Source organism: Bactrocera latifrons, unplaced genomic scaffold (genome assembly GCF_001853355.1).
Source record: "Bactrocera latifrons isolate USDA-ARS-PBARC rearing strain unplaced genomic scaffold, ASM185335v1 scaffold_79, whole genome shotgun sequence".
Lineage (NCBI taxonomy): Eukaryota > Metazoa > Arthropoda > Insecta > Diptera > Tephritidae > Bactrocera > Bactrocera latifrons.
The window spans coordinates 842,905-861,710 of NW_017537478.1; the positions used below are offsets into that span (position 1 = coordinate 842,905).

The following is an 18,806-nucleotide window of genomic DNA, read 5'->3' on the forward strand; positions in this document are numbered from 1 at the left end:
TACCAGACCCATTTTCTTTGCTTCTTAGTGTATGTATCAAAATCGATCGCCACTATGAAATATCTTAAGTTCAATAATAAAATATACGATTGATATAAAAGCACAACAGTCCACAATTAAACAAAAAAAATTGTCTCTTAGTACTAAACTCTAATAGATTTTAATTTTCTAAGCAATTTCAATCTGATTTGGAATACAAAACTGAGCCAAAAAAAATAACAGACTACGCTCTTAAGTTAACTTCATCGTACTAAAGGCAACAACAAACGATGTAAATGATTCTCTCTTTCTCGGAGCCGACAATCTCATGCATTGCTTTTATAATAGCCGCGCATTTGTTCGAATACGAAGTGTTTAAAAACAGTTTTGATTTCTTGCGGCAAATAGTTATTTTTCCACCTCTTTAAATTATATAAACATACGTCTATTGAGATTAGGTTTGGTTTTCGCTATAAAGTAAATATACTTTAACAAATTCTGGCAAACAGTTTTGATTTTGTGTTCTTGCTTTTTCATAGTACTACGAAAATAACATCGATATTAGCCGAATCAATCGGGCGAAGGTGATAACAAACCGATGAGAAACTACCGTTTCAACTCTACCATTTAACACTTTTCCCACGGCTATTTACTTTATAACAGCAAGAACAACCATTTAGCATAAACCACTTAAAATTTCACTCTACAGGCAATTTACGCGAACCTTGGAGGCAACAGCGCAGTCTCAACGAGCGCGATCTGTTAAGTGTGACGAACTCTTATGGCGCTAACGACTATCGCTTGACYACCACAAATCGTCTGTACTCGTCAGCCGATCGCGATCGCTACGATTTGCATCGTGAACGACTCGAACGCTATCCACTGACGCGCACCGCACGACTGGATGTGCAGCAGCAGAACGTCTATAATCGCACAAATCACGATCGACAGCCGGTGAACGCCAACAGTGGAGCATATACAGCGCGTCGTGCGCCAACTTTAGCCACGGCTACGGCAACTACAGGTGGCGGTGGTAGCAGTAGCAGCAGCAGTGCCGGTAGCTACCACCACCAGAAACAGTCTCAACAACAGCAGCAACATCACCATTCTAATCCACAAATTGTCATCGATGATAAGCCACTGCCTACAAGCGCCTACGATCGGTTTGGCATCACAGTTGGCGGCGGTGGTTCACGCGGTGAAGAGGGTAGTGCCCGTCGCATTGGTGCTGCGGCAACACGTAGCCTCGGGCGCGATCGTACGCTAATGGCGGACCCCTATTGGGATGAGACAGTTATGTCGACAAATGCGGCACAGGACTCGCGACGATATACGGAGCGTAGAATAAAGAAAACGGTACGCTTTGATGGGCATGATGAGCCACCACTGTTAAACACCACCACAACAAAATCCGGTTCATTGCCGCCAGTAACGCAAATCTTACCATCAACGGCTGTGGACGTAGGTGCCGCCACTATACTGACCAGCGCTAAATTGGGCGCAAACGCAAACACTGCCAATACGATWAGCATTTCGGATGCGGTTGCCGATTGGGCACGTTGGGACGCTGAACGGCAGGGTAGTCAAGATTCGGCAACTAAGGATTCTGGCATCGATACGTGYAGTACATTCACGAGTAGCGAAGACTCAAATCGTGGCGATGGGCCAAAGGTAGAATTACTGCTCTGTGTATAAATTATTGTCGCCTAACTTGCCAACGGACTCATGAAAGTACCTCTCTGTCTGCTCAAAACTCCTACCAACCCAACCCAAAATACTTAAACTGTTATTTGAAAYGTTATCTCTTCATTGTGTTTGTACTTAATGTGTCGTTATAAACAGTGACACATTTATATTATTTTAACGTTTTTTTAACTGAAGACCTTCCAATTATCGAGAACTTGAGCGAAATGTAAACCTTGTTCCTCTCCATTGAGAAGTCCGTTTAACGTGTTCTTATTTCACAACTTCTTGTTTTATTTCCATTTGAAATGAAAGCAGTAAACTTTTGAGTTATTTTTTACTTATATAAATACAATCATTCAGATATACTTTACACAACTACATGTTAATTTGCATTGTTTCTAGTCGAAATCTGTGTTTGTGCTCAGTCTATTTGCTTTCTCCACCGTGCTGGAATTTGGTAGGCGTTGATTTCATGCCTGCTTTTTTGTCTTGTTCTTTCTTTATTAATCTGTAATGTTAGTAAATATACTATAGCACGATGTAACCACAAATAACTGCATATATGCTTAAAATATTTTACTAGAAGCTTATATGTATATGAAATATATATGAGAAATATAATTAAAAATATTGGTTTTTGCTCCCGAACTGTTTGAAATGTTCAAAAATAAGGTATGCATATCAAACACCGATGTAATTTAATTTGGTAAATTAGCTGATTTTTTCAAAAAGTATGCGTGTGACTAATATTCTTATTAACTAAAATAAAGGCCACTCAAAAGCATTCTCAGTAGGCTTTATTCTATATAAAACAAACTCTAAAAAATCAATAATGCAGCTATTGCATTCAATCAAGATGATTCAAAGTTAATTGAACATTTAGTTAATTGACAACCATGTTCACTAATTGCTTACTAATTACAGTAAAAAATGCTCGTATTTTCAAATCGCATGTTTCAGCTAATAAAATAACGGTAAATTAGAAAATTTCAACTAATAAATTAGCGGAGCTATTGCTTATTAGCCGTTTTCGATAATTATTATTTGTTGCTGCTGATCTGAGAAATCGTTGTTAAAGATCAAGCTCTTGAATTCCTAGTTGGTACACAGCATATTTAGAGGTTAAATAGTAGAAATCAGGAAAGGAATTACTTTCATCAAATCAAAGTATAGTCAGAGTATTTTTGTAATATGCATGCCTGTAAATCACATTCAGAGTATGACGCTCAAGCATCACTAGCACGATCCAATCACTTATTTTATCTATTGGTAATACTAAACCGATTATTTTCATTTATAATTTTGAAACGGTAAAGGTAAATATCACCATTCTATACATAATTTTCAATGATCTCGTTTTCATATTTGAGCTGGATATATTAAATTTAACCATTAAGATTATAACACCATGATGAGCCAAGTCGTTTTTACTATATGCCCATTTTCCTCTCAGTTTTTGATATATCGATCTGGAATTTTGCATCCGCCCTTTTCTCACCAAGATAGCTGTCAAACAAACTGAACGATCGGAATGATGTATGTACTTGTATAGAAAACTATGCACTCTACAATTATTTTTTTTTTTTTTTGTTGTTTTTTTTTTTTTTTTTTGAAAGTTCTATGGATAGAAGGTATCTGTTATTATCTGTGAAGGTAGAGAAAAAGGAGTAATTCGGCACAGAACAGAAATGTTTTACTGTCATAGAAAGCAAATTTTCCTGTAAGGCACTATAATTATAATTTTATATATTCTCATTACATCCATTTGTTTTTTTTTTTAGACGCTTTTTGATTATCTCTTTCTCTCTCTCTCTCGCGCTTTGCATACTAAGCTGAGTAAAAGTTTGCCAAATAGCCAAATAGCGAATTGTATGCAATGAATCAATGTTTAAATCATCTCATTGACTAGATTTTTGTGCTGTTTGAAGGCCGATCAGATGATTTAGAAAATCGTATTATATACTTTAATATTAAGTGTTAGTTAGCCAACAATAATTGAAGCCAACCAACACATTATCAAACCTGCAACACACTGTAAAAACTACAAAGCAAAAGTAGCAAAAGTCAGTTCACAATTTTTGTTATTTCAGCACACATATGCATATTTATTTTAAAATATACATACATCTATAATCTATATATATTTATAAACATTTTTAACGGTGCACAAGTTGATATATATTTATCTATGCGAATACATCTCCTACCCACCGCATTATTGTTATAGTATATTGTTGTTAGTATATGTTTTGTCTGTTTCATTTTTTCACAAATATCGCATGCTATAAAAATATGTCACGCAATAAGCGTACCACAGACCTTTGCATACTTTTTACTATGTACATTTAAGGTGAATTTTGAAGCCTGATTTCATTATATATGTATGTGTTCTCATTAATAAAACAAAGCAAACTGAAATGAGTTTCTATTTTTAGGCAAATATTTATTGTATTGAGGAAATGTAAAGAAAAATTCCTTTCTATATATTGTAGTGAAAACTCTATGCTTACCACTAATTGTACTAATACATTCGTGAAATTATATGTATCTATGTAAAAAAAGCATTTATACCAAGAATGTATTGCATATGCATTGAGTCAACTGAGCGTTTAAGTAAATTTTATTGTCTCTTAACTCTATTTGTAAATTAATTGATCAAAAGTGTGCCTATGTATATATAAAAACAACTACAAATTGAGTGTAGATAGCGAAAAGCTACCAAACACCCAACTACTATTAGTACAGTATCAACTTTAAGCATAATGTAAGAGTCAGCATTACTGATTGACGCAAAAAACTTAAATTCCTTTACGTACTAACAATTTATAATAACGAATATTTACAAATTCAATGCAACAATATTCATAAAATTTTTATTTACCCTGTTTTATGCAACTTCCATCTCCGCCACCTACTCCTACCCACAAAAAAAATCAAAAACAATGAAAAATGTAACTAAACGTAAATGATTGGTCACACCCGTACCACTCCATCAACGCACTCCACCAACACAATCATCATAATAAAATATATATATATACATCACCTGTTCAAACGTCCGTCCAATCAACCGTATATCTACGAACACCGTTAACACTTTTAAAACAAAACAAAAAATTTGAAAATTACAAAACTATTAGCAACCGGTGAATTGGCAAATATCCACGGATAATTCGTGCCTAATTGGTCGTATGATATTGCGAAAGTACTACGATGGTGAGGATATTCTCGGCTTGAAAGTTGTGGGCGGTCAACGGCCGACAGCAGCAGCGGACGCGCACAATAAGTCAGCCGATTGCGGTGCGTTCGTTGAAAAGGTGAAGCGCGGTTCGGTAGCCGATGTTGAAGGACATATACGACCAGGTAAACAATGTAACATACATAGCAGACACGCACTCATGAGCATGCATGACCTTTTCACAGTACATTTTGAAAGCACATACTCGCGAAAATCCGGATTTACCTTGCTTGAAAAGTAATTATTCCATTAAGCAATCAATGTTTAACACAATGAGGATAACAATCTTAGAAAAATATGATATAAAGTCAAGGGTTCTAGATATGTATGTCGAATGTTAATCGAACATCAAGAAGTAGTCATGAGAGAAATTATAGTCTCCATATTTATCGTAGAAACTCCAGAACTCGCATCTCCTTCTAAGAGTGCACTTCACTTCCTTGGTTCAAATGGCAATTCAGCAGTCGCCGATCAGCCTTAAATGAAGTTGAGGCAACATATCACAGAGATAAGATATACATATATCATAGAGATTGTGACATTCTTAACATTCACAACTTTTTTACATTCTTCACTCCACGGTACTGATTACAGGGTTATAATCTTCTACGTGGTCGCAAATGCCTTTGCAACAAAACATTACAATACTAGACCAGGTTTTAGGGTTTTGAAAGAAACCAGCAGCTTTTAAACTGTTTAAAAAAGAAAATATTTCAAAATAGTATTCCATATGATCAAAAGCTTTTGACTTCTACTTGAAGTTTTTGACTCCGCTAGACTTTTCCAACAGCTTACACATAAAAACTATTCTTTGAGACGTCTAAATCATACTATATATTGACTATAAAATTCTTATTTTATCTAAAGAGTCAAGGAAGTTATCTTTTTCATCCAGAAAATATATTATAAACAATACTCTTAAATTGCCATCCAAATGGAAATTGCTTAAGCAATGCTTAAGCGAAAAGCACCCAATAAGTACATTTTTCCTGAGGACAACAGCTGTTGTCTATAGCGCGGCAAACCTTGGATAGTAGTGAATCGAACTAACTTAACCATTTTTCTACCAGAAGTTGCAAACTAGCATTTTTCTTTTTAACCGTATTTTATCATTTGAGCTATTGACAAAACTACGATCACTTTAAAGAGGTATCCGCACGCTATCCTGTATCGAATTCAACTCGTTAACTTTGTTGTTTCATTCACATGTAAGATTTTTGAAAACAGAGACGCGCTCGAAGACACCAAGTACGGAAATAGCGCATCGTACACAGTCCATACGCCATTCATTAACACTTGCACGCATTTATATTTTACAACGCCATCTTTCTATCTCTCGTTTCTCTCTCTCTCTCTCTCTCTCTGTCTCTATCTCTCTCATCACATTTGTATTTCATTTGCATCAGGCGACGAAATCATCGAATGGAACGGTCGAGTGCTGCGTAATAAGTGTGCCGACGAGGTTTATCAGATAATTGACGAAAGTCGCTTGGACGCGCAGGTCGAATTGGTGGTTTCGCGAGCTCTACCCGCCAATGCCGGTGAAAACAATGCCAAACGTAAAGTAGGCGCCCCGCAGCAACAAGGTGTGACAGTGCAAAATCAATGTCTCGCGAGCACCATTGCCAGTAGTGCTGTGGTCAGCAGCGGCGGACGCTATTACACACGAAAAGGTACACAGCACCAACTAAATATAAAAAAAAAAAAATAATAATCTTAGTGTTATATAGATAATTTATAAGTACCAAAGTTCTATTACGAAAAGTTTTGGTTTACTTAGTCGCAATAATATTCCACTCAGTAGCGTTATAATCATAAATAGACACATAAACCAATATATCATATGAGTTACCAACTCAGTTATCCGTCATCTGCGAATAAAGCACACATCTCACTGTCATTTAACACTAAACACCCGAAGATATCTGGTATTTGAGCGTGTTTGCAGCTTAAGCAGTTAGATATGCATATGAGGTGTAAGCCTTTGCAGCAACAGCAAACTATTTATACCTAATTCCACGCTACCACAAACAATTGCTTTGCACTAGACTATATCACTTACCAAATATATTTTGAATTCTAATTATATCACTTTATTCCAACACTCTCCCCAAACAGCGCCCGCAGCGGCAATCGAACATCATCGCGACAAGCCGAGCGTACTAATCACATCGCCCGGTTCGCCCGATTTACACGCCACTAGCGGCGGTGCGCACACATTGCGGCAGACGAATGTGCAACAACGTGGCTACAGCGGCGACGCCGGTACGTATCAGCAGCAACCAACGCATCCACAATCGAAGCAGCAATCGCAAAATCCGCTACAACAACAACCACAAAAACAACAACGGCACGGAGCGAACGTCGCGAACACAGCCAGTGCAACAGTAGTCGGTACTACAGTTACAACGACGACGGAGGGCCACCATCATCACTACCACCAGCCACCACCGCCATCGCATACGCATCCGCATGTCGCCGCCCACCACTTGCCCACAGTGGGTGTGGCGCATGTGCTGTCCATGGCCGTCGAGGGCCGCCTGCAGATGAAACTCGGCTACGATCAGAATACCCTGCAGCTGATAGTTACTATCGTCTGTGCGACCGGTCTAACGCTGCGTCAGAGCGGCGCCGCTCGCAATCCTTATGCAAAAGTGAGTGTAGAAATGCTGCGAAAGCCAGGATAAAGAATGAATGCCACATAACAACAAAATATCTTTAAATAATATAACTATAATCCACGTTATACCTATAAACGCCAGTGCTTAACCGTATCTAAATTTTCCTTATCACACTACTAGGTGTTCCTTCTACCCGATCGGGGTACAAAATCGAAAAGACGCACCAAAACTTTAGCGACTACATGCGAACCGCGCTGGGGTCAAACGTTCGTTTACACAGGCTTAAGGCGTTCCGATCTCACCGGTCGTTTACTCGAAGTAATTAAACGCTGTTGCAATTCGAATTTCATTTTATTTATGCAAATTGTTATTATTATTATTATTTTATTTATTTATTTTTTTTTTTGTGAATTTCATTTTAATGTAACGTGTGCTTTCGCTGGCCGCTTCTATCAGGTGACGCTGTGGGATTATGTGCGCTATGGGGCCAATGACTTTATCGGCGAAGTGGTCATTGATTTGGCGCATCACGTGCTCGACGACGAAGCGGAATGGTATCAGCTGCAGCCCCACCAGGACACTTCGTATCTCGTATGTGTGAATTTATACCGCTCGTTTTATTACAGTTACTTTATACTCGTTTAAACTAGTGGCCGATGTTAGCATTGCCAAGTGTCAATGTTGACAGCTGTGTACAACAAAAATTATTCAAATAGTAATACAATACTGAAAACATTGTACACCACAGGAATATGCTTAAGTGTTTTAGAATCTACACATTTTTGTATATTACATACATACATACTTTTAGTAATTAGTTATATACTTTAATTCAGTTTAACATACAGTTTTTTGACAACTGTGTTTGCCTCGTTGATCAGGTAGCATCAGTAATGCGAATGGTGACAGGAAAGCATGGAATATATACATCGCACTTTACGCTAAATTCTTTATTGTACTTACCAAAGTTGAAACTGTGTCTGAGTAACATTAAAAATGGCTGCTTAAACAAAATACTAAAAAAATTTACGTTCCTGCGTGCTCAAATTTTATTTCTCAATCATACAGTGCGCAAAAGAAAAAAGGTTCACAATTAGCTCTCGCATGCAGAATAAGCTTGTCGCCAGCAAGTTTCCACAAGACAGCAAGTTTCATATACTCTCTTTCAAGAAACTTAAACTCGTTTGATTCTAAAAAAAAGACCCGAACATATGTTTCTTACTGAATGGTTATTTCTTTTCATATTCTGCAAAATTTACCTCATTCTCAAAAAATAATAAAACCTGCATCTTCCAATAATCTGTATTTCAGTTTTGAGCTCCCTCTCGAATGACACTGAAACCTAAATCCAAGTTACACATATATAAATTTTACTTAAGAGGTTTCCTCTCAATCAATGTCTCTCGTGACACTGCTTCAGAAAATAACCTTCAGATGTAAAAAAAAACAAGAAATGAAACACTTTTATTCTGCTTGTGGATTATTTTTATTTGGTCTTTTAAATTTTTTTTTACATCAAGTCGAGAATATGGTATCATGTAAATGACCGCCGCCACAGTTGATTGTCATTTGAGCCCTTTTTATGGCATTTTCCATCACTTTGGCCAGAATTTCCGGCGATAGGTCCTCACATTCTTGACGGATATTGTCATTAAGAGCTGCAAGAGTCTGAGTATTGTTGATATAAACCCGCAATTTTAAACGCCCCACAAAAAGAAATGGAGCGGTCAAATCATGCGATCTTGTTGGGCAGTGCAAATCGTCAAAACGGGAGATTAGGCGCCCGAGAATTTCATCCTCCTGCATATCGGTTGTGGCACGTGCAGTGTGTGCCGTTGCATCGTCCTGTTGAACAATTGTTGATACAGTGACTTTGAGCGGGTGTAATGGCTCTACGTAGGTTATACGCAGATTTTCAGTGCCCCAGAAGCGTAAATTTTGCTTATTTACGTACTTTTATTATTATTATTATTTTTGATGAAGAATCATCTTCCTCTTGGCGCTGATTAAGGATGGCTTGAGCGTATATTAGACGCGATTGGCGGTCAGCAGCTAACAGCTGATGCACCGTCTGGACTTTGTACGGAAACATAATCAAATCTTGTACCAAACTCGCTGTAAGCACCGTCGAATGATACCTAATTCGTGGCAAGTCGTCTGGTCGATGTCGACGGCGCTTCCATGACATCCGCGGGGTCTGCCACGCTTGGCAGCATCTCGTGTTGTGTCAGTCTCTTCGAGGCGAGCGGCTAAACGTCGCAGTGTTTCACCAGTAGGCGTCGGACGGCCAGGAAATCTGCGATAAAATTCACGTTCTACCAAAGTCGCCGACCCATTATTGGTCAAATAAATAGTCACCAATAACCCGCTTTCTGAAGCAGTGTAGCGTATCATTGTTTATTTACGTGTATTGTGCATGTGTTTACCACACAAATGTCAAAACAGAACTGACATTAGAGGTCAATTGCAAAGTTTATAGCATCTTCTTATAGGAGGGTTACTTTTGCGATACCCTCTACAACTATGCAACTTGCTTCACGAGATCTGGCTTATATTCATTTAATTTCAGAGAACGCCTCTAAAGGTCCTGTGTTTAGACTGTTTCGTTGCTAATAACTTCCAAAGAGTTTGAAATAAGAGAGAGGGAGACAACAAGAGAAAGAAAAAGAGTTGTCTCATACCAGATTTTGATTTTTCAGCACCATTTTCCGCTATCACTTTTTCTGGTTAAAGAACCGTTGAAAACTTGGAGGAGTATGATAAGCCGAATTAATTTGATTGTGTTCTCGGCACGAGTGTTTTGTCCAGCTTAATCATACTCATTGCAACTCTCTGAGTCTAATATAGACTTGTACTCTTCAAGCAGTTACTGTAATCGAATTTGTGTGTGTGTGTGTGTGTTAAAAAATCAATCAAGCCTTCACTTTCGGACCAACAATCGAAATTGTATTCATAAAATAATAAGGACATTAAGGTAGTTGCTATTTGCTAAGCTGGTTTTGTTGGAGAAAATTTCATAAACGAAAAATATTTTTTTTTTTTAATATTTTCAAAAAACAAAATTAAAAAACACATATTATTAGAAAAGTAATAGTGTGGCTTCTAAGCCACTGCTATAAATGATTGATGATCTCTCACGAAAATGTCACACATACTCCAGCATTTCATACCACATTGAGCACATTAAAATTGAGACACACGCACCCAAAATTTTATTGACGCCTGACAGCCGTTTTATTGGTATGTAAGCGTATAGTATATGCAAATACAAGAATACAAGTGAGTTCATATAAAACTAAAAACAAACGCACGTATTCGCATATACTTTCAAAAAACTTATATGGTATATGTGTAGCACCTTCCATTTTATGTATGTATGTCAACTAAACACCGCCCTCTCCCTTTCCTATCCCATCATAGTTGCATCACGACGACCAAAGTGAAGTGGACATTATGATTTTGACACCGACAGATCATTTATCACCACCCAGCACAATGTCACGTCTTAGCGACTCCGATGCGACGTCTGAATGTGACATCGATGGACTGACGCCGGGGCGTGATGGGGCAAGCATATCCTCACTGGGCAGCTCATCAAGTCCACCACCAGAGGTAACACACACACACAATGAAATCCATCAGACAACGCATTATTAAGAACTACATAAGTCGAATTGTGAAAAATACTTTATGTTTTTCTGTTGAGTATAATGGAGTAATGTAACAAACATTCACAACACATAAGAATACAACAAAAAGCTTTACAAAAAGCACACAAACGAAATTACACATTTCCTCCATATACATACACTTATATCATATAACAATCTTATGATAACTCTTTGCTTTCCAAGAACTACTTTAAATTGTGAACAAATGTACATATTTACATCATTTACATTTCGCTCCATAACTGCATATCATCCACAACTTTTTCTTTTGTTTTGGAAATCGCATGTATACTCCCACAAATACATACATATATTGTTAAACGGTGAAAGCTTTTAAGTCACAAACAGGTGTTTGCCAAATTAGAAAGCTCAGTTCTATTAAGATTTTAGAAAGACTTTTCAGCAATAGTTTGTGAAAGCTTTGCAAAAGCTTTGTGAAAGCATTTCGTGTTTTTAACAATAATTCGGATAAAAGCCCTATAGAATGCGACAGACAGCTTTGATTAAAACATTGCAGTGACTTAGTCGGTTATATGTATGTAGTAAACAACAAGATCAGTTGGTTTAACTTCAAGCGCAACACAATTGGCGACATAATGAAAAATTCAAATCAACATTTAAATATTGCGAACTGTTTGTTCTAGTTTAAGAATATTGTCTGTTCCAACTTGCCGCTTCCTTTTCAATAGAATACATAACATATAAGGATTATACTCTTACAACTTGTAAAAATCAAAAACTAAAAAATTTCTTCAGGAAAATATGAGATTTGGGCATACTCTATCTTTGCAAATATCACATACTATTACAATGCCACTTACTAAAAAAATGTTCCCTGGGTTTTGTTAAGGTACCTCACATGCAATCGCCAGTGATATGCAGTAAATTCATCCCGATGTTCGTGAAGCCTTGATATTAGTTAAATGGGGGCTCAGTCAAGCTTTGCCCCAATTTTATCTATTTTGGGCACAAAGATACACTGTTATGAGCAAAACATGCTCTCTCATTTTCACATATTTGCCGACATGTGCGGTATGAAGTCACCCGGAAGTTCGAAAATCGTTTTAAGCAATAGGTGTATGGGGGCTCAGGGAAATATTAACCGGATTAAACTCATTTTTGATACGTAAATCACATTGTCCGAAAATTTCGGTCAAAATTGAACTATAGATACATGAGTCCACAATTCCGATATTTGCGGGCTTGAACAGTTTATCATGGATTTGAACAATTTTTGGCCATAAGATGGCATACTTTAATAAAGCTATTAGTGCCTTGTTTTATGCCGTTATATCGATTGATGTTGGAATTTAAAGTTGTGCAATTTGGAGTGTAGGCGTGGTTTGCTCATTTTCGCACTATGTGATAAGGTTGTAAGAAGAAAGTCATGTACCAAATGTAGTGGAAATCGGCCAGACAGGTCCCGAGATGTGCGGTTTTACCACGCGGTGCCACGCCCATCGTAGTTTAGTAGTTTTTAACAGTACCGTTTTATGGGGAGTGGACGTAGTTATTCTCCAATTTCAACTAATTTTACAGTGTCAATATTGCAGCTTTAGTGGTCTAGAAGATGTGTGTCGTACATTAAACCTATTAGAGTGCATGGCTACGCCGACTCTTTCCAAAGTTTTAACCCAGAGACGCCCCTAGCCACTGCGAATCCCAGTGCTAACATATAGTTCTAATTATCAAATGCATGCATGGGAGACACAATAAGGTGTAAACATATCCATCTGTCTGTAAATACGAGACTTAGTGACTCAGTTTTTGGGTTTTCTAACTGCAATTTTCTCCTCAAGAGGATATTAATTTGGTGGAACCGTCTATACTGGGTCACGGCAAAACATGGCTGCCATACAACTGAATAAAATTCTTGTAAGGAAACTTGTATAGATGTGATGGGTATTATAGCTTCGATAGCAGCGAATTTAACATTTTTTCTTCTTTCTTCCATTTGTTATTGGCTTTTCATTTCCCTCTTTAGCTGAATGTTGAGTTTCGATTAAAATAATCGGATCTTAACTTCTGTTTAACAGTGTATGTATACCACATTATAGCATGCGGCATTGAGGTCTCAATCTCGATAATACAATTAATAAGCCGCAGATATAGATTTCATTCCGAGCATAATGTAAGTTGAAGTTTTTCGAAATTCACCACCTTCTAGAAACTTCAACTGCGCATTAAAAGTCTGACCTATCGCCCATTCTCAAAATCCGTCAAAAACCGTCATCAGTAAACATCATTACATCCACCAAACAAACATTTCTGAGCGCATTGATGCGAATGTGTCATTTTCATTCCCAATTTAAAAATACAATTATCTGTCGTCGCTCTCGCAATGCATAACTATATTTACATATGTATATACATTTATATGCATTATATACATATATAAATAATAAGAGTAAATTAAATACATTTTCTTATTAGTAATTTTTTTTCTGATTGGTGTTGTATAAACGATTTTCTCTCAAAGCCAGGCTTTCTACAAATGTTTGCATTAGCTTTTCTACTGCCTTTATGCTCGTCTACAGGCATACGAACGCACGAACTCTCTATTCCTTACTGGCTGCCGATGTTTTCACACAAATACACGCAGGCACGTACACACCGAAATACAAGCGCGCTTGTAAATGCAATTCTGTAGCTCTTTCGCTTGCTCTCTCTCTCTCTCTCTCTTAACTGTGCGCTTGTATTTTAAAAGAAGACGTGCTACTTTTGAACAAGCCTTTGCAGATCTAAACTTTTGCGAGTACTTTTGTGGATTTCTTTTGGTATTTTTGATTGTTTTACAACTACAACAGCAACAACTTTAAGCGTAATTCATGTGTGGTTTTATGAAAGGTGCTGTTATATATTATACTTCTATATACATATATATAACTGTTAATGTAAAACAGCGTGTATTATTATTTGTGTTGAACGAACTGATTTATGTGAATTTATAATAAATATTTAAGAATGCAAATTGTAATTAACTAGAAAAGTAAGCAATCAATTTAATTTAAGCAAGAATGAAGAAATGTCAAGCACATTACTTGAGTAATGAGAACACATGCATACGAATATTGTTTGATCAAATAAGTTTAAGTAATATCTATACAGGCAAAAATTATTAAGACCGCACTTGTGTCTGCGTGTGAAGTAATTTTTGATACTTGTAATTAGTTCATTGTTGCATGCGTAAATGTATGTTATGTAATCGTAATCATATTTAGTTTGCATTACTACTTTCAGTGTGATAGTTAGCATAAATGATGTGTGTTTTAGCTTTACGCCTAAATGTGTGCTTTAAAAATACTCAAAACTGCGCCCATAATAGATTTACGACACAGTTTTTCATTACACCTTATCTGCAAACCTTTCATATACCAACAGCCGTTATCAACCTCCATTGCCCCGATCACCCGTTATCACCAGAAATCACCATTACACCTCCCAAATACAAATAATAGTATACCTACATACTTGTTGAAGTGTTTGAACACAAGCCTGACTAACACATAGTAAGTGTTCCACTGAAACTAATCAACTAACCCCACTTAAACACCCAACACCCATACAAATGTACACAACTATATAACTATAGTCCACCACAACCGCTCCATGTGTACACACCCCTTCAATTTTATAACATATTCTAAAAGTAGAATAAATGAAAAAAAAAACTTAAGATTACTCCTTGCCATCCTGTGTGCATTAAAATTCGAAAATTGTACCCACATTTGTAAATAATTCCCGAAAATAGTTATCTCCAGTAGCTTAATTGATGTATATGACTTTATTGTTATATCGAAATTCTCTCACTCACTTATATTATTTATTTTATTTCTCTTCTCTCTTCCATACTCTTTTAATGACATTCGAAATAATCACGCTCACCTATAACCTAAAAATTTGACAAATCAAACAATTATCCAATTCTGCAACGTTTTAAAATCCCCCACCTACGCTGCACCAAAATTCATGCGCCTTCATTTTAAAACCATTTTTGTATATATAAATATATATATATATATATATATACGGTTACGTCAACTTAAATATATACGCAAACTTGGGCTACAAACAACAAAAACTTTCGTAATTCACCACTACAGCAGATCGATTTAAATGAGCGTCGCTCAAGACGCGATATGTCGCCGCAAGGTCGCAAGCGTGTAGCTGGCATGGTATCGCGTGATTATCGTACGGTATCTGGCATTGGACAAAGTTACCACAATCAGGTTTGAAAGCAATTACAAATAAATACATACATATATACGCGTATGTAATTGGTGTGTTACTTGTGCCACGCAACAGCGCTCTAACTAAAGTCCTTTAAGACAGCTGAATATAAATATTAGAAATCTAGTCGCAATTTAAAACAGAAATTTGAATAAAAATATAATGCAAATACAATTGCAGTATAAGCATATTAGGCCGATAAAAATATTAGGAAAGTTAAAATAAACTAATTATAAATAACACGACATATTGATATAGGCATATGTCACGGAAACTGACTGGCTAACAATTGTTATCAAATTCCAAGTGGGTTAGCAATTAGGCGATACGGTAGAAATTTGTAAACAGTTGGTGGCAAGTCCTTTATAGAATATTTGGTAAAAACTTTAAAATAACTTTTACATTCCTATGGACCGGTTTGAAGAAATATCAATGGAATATTCACATAAATAAATTGAAGACATCTAAGTCAGAATCTTTGGAAACAATAAATCCGATGAACTCGCACCCTTACCCAAATCCCTTTAGGATGAGAACAAGCAGGTGTATCCCTGTTTTCGGGCACTCGGGCATTTCATCCACAAGCCTGGCGCGAGCTCAACAAACGTTGGTCTAAAACCAGCACTTGCGCGTTTCCGCAAGTCTTCTGGCCCAGACTGCAACTGAAAAAAATTATAGAACTACCAACTCCTATCAATGTCAGGTCATATCAGAGCAATTCCGACTGTTAAACAAGATAATTTAATGTCTAAACTTTTGATTGCCTATAGTTTCGTCAAAAATGCAGTTTATAAGAGCTTGAGAACTAGTGTATATCTCTGCGTCCAGTAAAACGTTCTCACGGGTTATAACTAATATTTCTACAGCGTTTGCGCCTAAAGTAATAGGACTGAGTCGATTAAAAAAAAAAATTATTGAACCAATCGTTACAACGATTTAAAAACTTTCAAAATAGGCTCCTTTTGCATCACGGAAGGCATTCTCCGGAATAACTGTGTAAGTCGAGGTGTATGCTACCAAGATCCCCTCTGTCGTCTCAAAATGCTTGCCTTTCATCGGCCTTTTCGGGCAAGCAAACCAAAAACGTCCGGCGGGCCATATATGGGCTGTTCACAGGAAAGAAGGTGTGAGTCAATCGACTGCGATGTCTTGTCGGGCCCGATTGATACTTCGTTTGAGTCTCTTGAGGACTTCCACATAAAGCTTGGAGCTTACGATTTGTCCAGGAGGGAAAAATTCATGGTGGACGATGCTTTTGATGGCAAAAAAAAAAAAAAACAAAAAAACAATGAGCATCGTTTTCACTTTGACTTTGCTCATTCTTCCATGTTTTTGGCGAGGAGACGCCGGCTCTCCAAAAAGGCCTGCTGCCACCGAAACACATCATTTTCTGCTAAAGCAGCATGTGAGTAAGCCTGCTTGATTGCATCAAAAGTCTCTGTCGCAGATTTACCGAGTTTCACACAGAATTTAACGCTTATCTCTGCTCTAACGCACGCTGCATTTTCGGGTTACTCCACTCACAGAAACACTCTCGCGAAAATGTTTGTCCTGACGCTCCAAATACTCGGCGACAACTGACCAGCCGCTTATTTGTTAGCTAGGAAGGCCTTTACCGCATCCAATCTGAAGAAAATCACTCCTATTACTTTCCGTACAAAACCTATTTTTTCCGACGACATTTTGTAAGGTTTTTATTTTGAACCCACTTTACACCAAGTCAGGGCTAGGACATATCAAATTTTTCGTGTTAGCTTTATGAAGCTCTTAAAGTAAGTCTAGATCCAAAAATGTCTCGCTCTTTATACTTTACGTTTGAACCCCAATAAAATCTGGTTAGTTTTAAGTGTACGAGCTAGTGGCTAATGATGAGTCTAATTTAACCTTTAAATTAGAAAGCAAAACAATGTTCCTAGAAGAGACATAGAATAATATATTTGCAGTATTTTAAAACTAGGTAGTTAAAGGATAATTTTTTAAGCAGATATCATCGCTCTCATTAACTCGAGGTGCCACTTTATACATTCCAGCCTGACGCACAATCATTACGCCAACGCATTAGAATACTTGCATTTGCCGCGTCGCTACAGCCTTTGAACCAAAGCCCACATTTGTATGCCTTTACTAGTAGAGTTTTCATATAGATAACAATTAAATATCCATACGCTGTTGTAATATAATTTAACTGTATTTAGTGCGAATTTTTCAACTACATTTTAGAAGTTTCTTTTGTAAGTTAATGTATTTATAAGTGTGTAACTATTGATTGCAACAATAATTTACGATTCCTTTAACGTATGCCACACCAACAAAATGAACTTTTGCTTGCTTTTGAACATTTTAGAACTTTTTCAAGTATTCAAATTTCAGTTAAATGAGAACATTTCTTAGTTAATAAGTGAGAAAAAATTGTCCCCCCTGCAATGTGCACGAGTGAGGCGTATCGCGTGCGCTAAAACGTCTAACTTACCTCATATATGACAAGGCGTGTTTGCATATTTCCATTACAATAATCTTTTTATATATATTTATTATTTCGCTGCTACAACTGATTTTGCCAACAGCAGGTGAGCACTGGTTACTTGCGTCGCAATGGCGCCATCACTGGTCCCAGTGGCTTGAGCCTCAGCCAGCGCAGTCATTCCGCCGCACCGACTGACAGCTATCACGGTGTGACCGGCAGCGGTCACAGTTATTATCGCAGCAGCAGCCCTCGACGCGGTTCACTGTCGCCGCCCGACGATCGCTACATAGACTATCCAGTGCTTCCAATACACGCAACAGGCGGCTCAGCATACGGGCATTCACTGTCGGGTGGTGCGAGTTCGTTAAGTGCCACCGCCGGTGGTATTCCCTTGGGTGGCTTAGGCGGCGCTGCAATCGGCCCCACTGGTACAGCGCAACAGGGACGCTTTCAGTCACGTTCCGCAACAGCCACACCGACGGGTTCGCCCAAAAAACGGCAGCTGCCCCAGGTGCGTCCAGCAATACTAATTTTTCCTATTTTACACGATTGTTTTTTGCCTTTGCATTTTAGGTGCCGCAAACTTCACGCAGCGCGATGTTACGCGATCGCTTGGGTCAAGAGTTCGATGAACGCCCGGGTGGCGGTCGCTTCGGTCGTCATCGCACGCGTCAAATTCATCATCAGGCCACATACCGTAGTACCGGCATGGGTGGTTGGGAGCGCCACTACACCGGCCTCTCGGACAGCGATCTGCAATCGATGGAGGCGCGGACACGACCGCGACACTCGCTATCACCCGATAAGGACTTCATGGGTGAATTTGGCGATTCGGATATGGAGTCGGTGGTGAGCGTGACATCGAGCGCCTTCTCTACACAATCGGAACGGCCGCGCGGTTCACGTGGACTGAGGTA

General features: G+C 37.9%; 1 protein-coding gene across 1 annotated transcript in view; it reads left to right on the plus strand.

Moving 5' to 3' along the window:
• Positions 1-18,806, plus strand: part of LOC108976626 — a 60,894-nt gene that overhangs the window by 25,403 nt on the left and 16,685 nt on the right. The window contains exons 3-9 of the mRNA XM_018945853.1: positions 4,806-5,028; positions 6,310-6,576; positions 7,022-7,557; positions 7,705-7,842; positions 7,981-8,115; positions 17,993-18,400; positions 18,463-18,803. Of these exons, the coding sequence (XP_018801398.1) occupies positions 4,806-5,028; positions 6,310-6,576; positions 7,022-7,557; positions 7,705-7,842; positions 7,981-8,115; positions 17,993-18,400; positions 18,463-18,803 (2,048 nt within the window). The remainder of the gene's footprint in view (positions 1-4,805; positions 5,029-6,309; positions 6,577-7,021; positions 7,558-7,704; positions 7,843-7,980; positions 8,116-17,992; positions 18,401-18,462; positions 18,804-18,806) is intronic.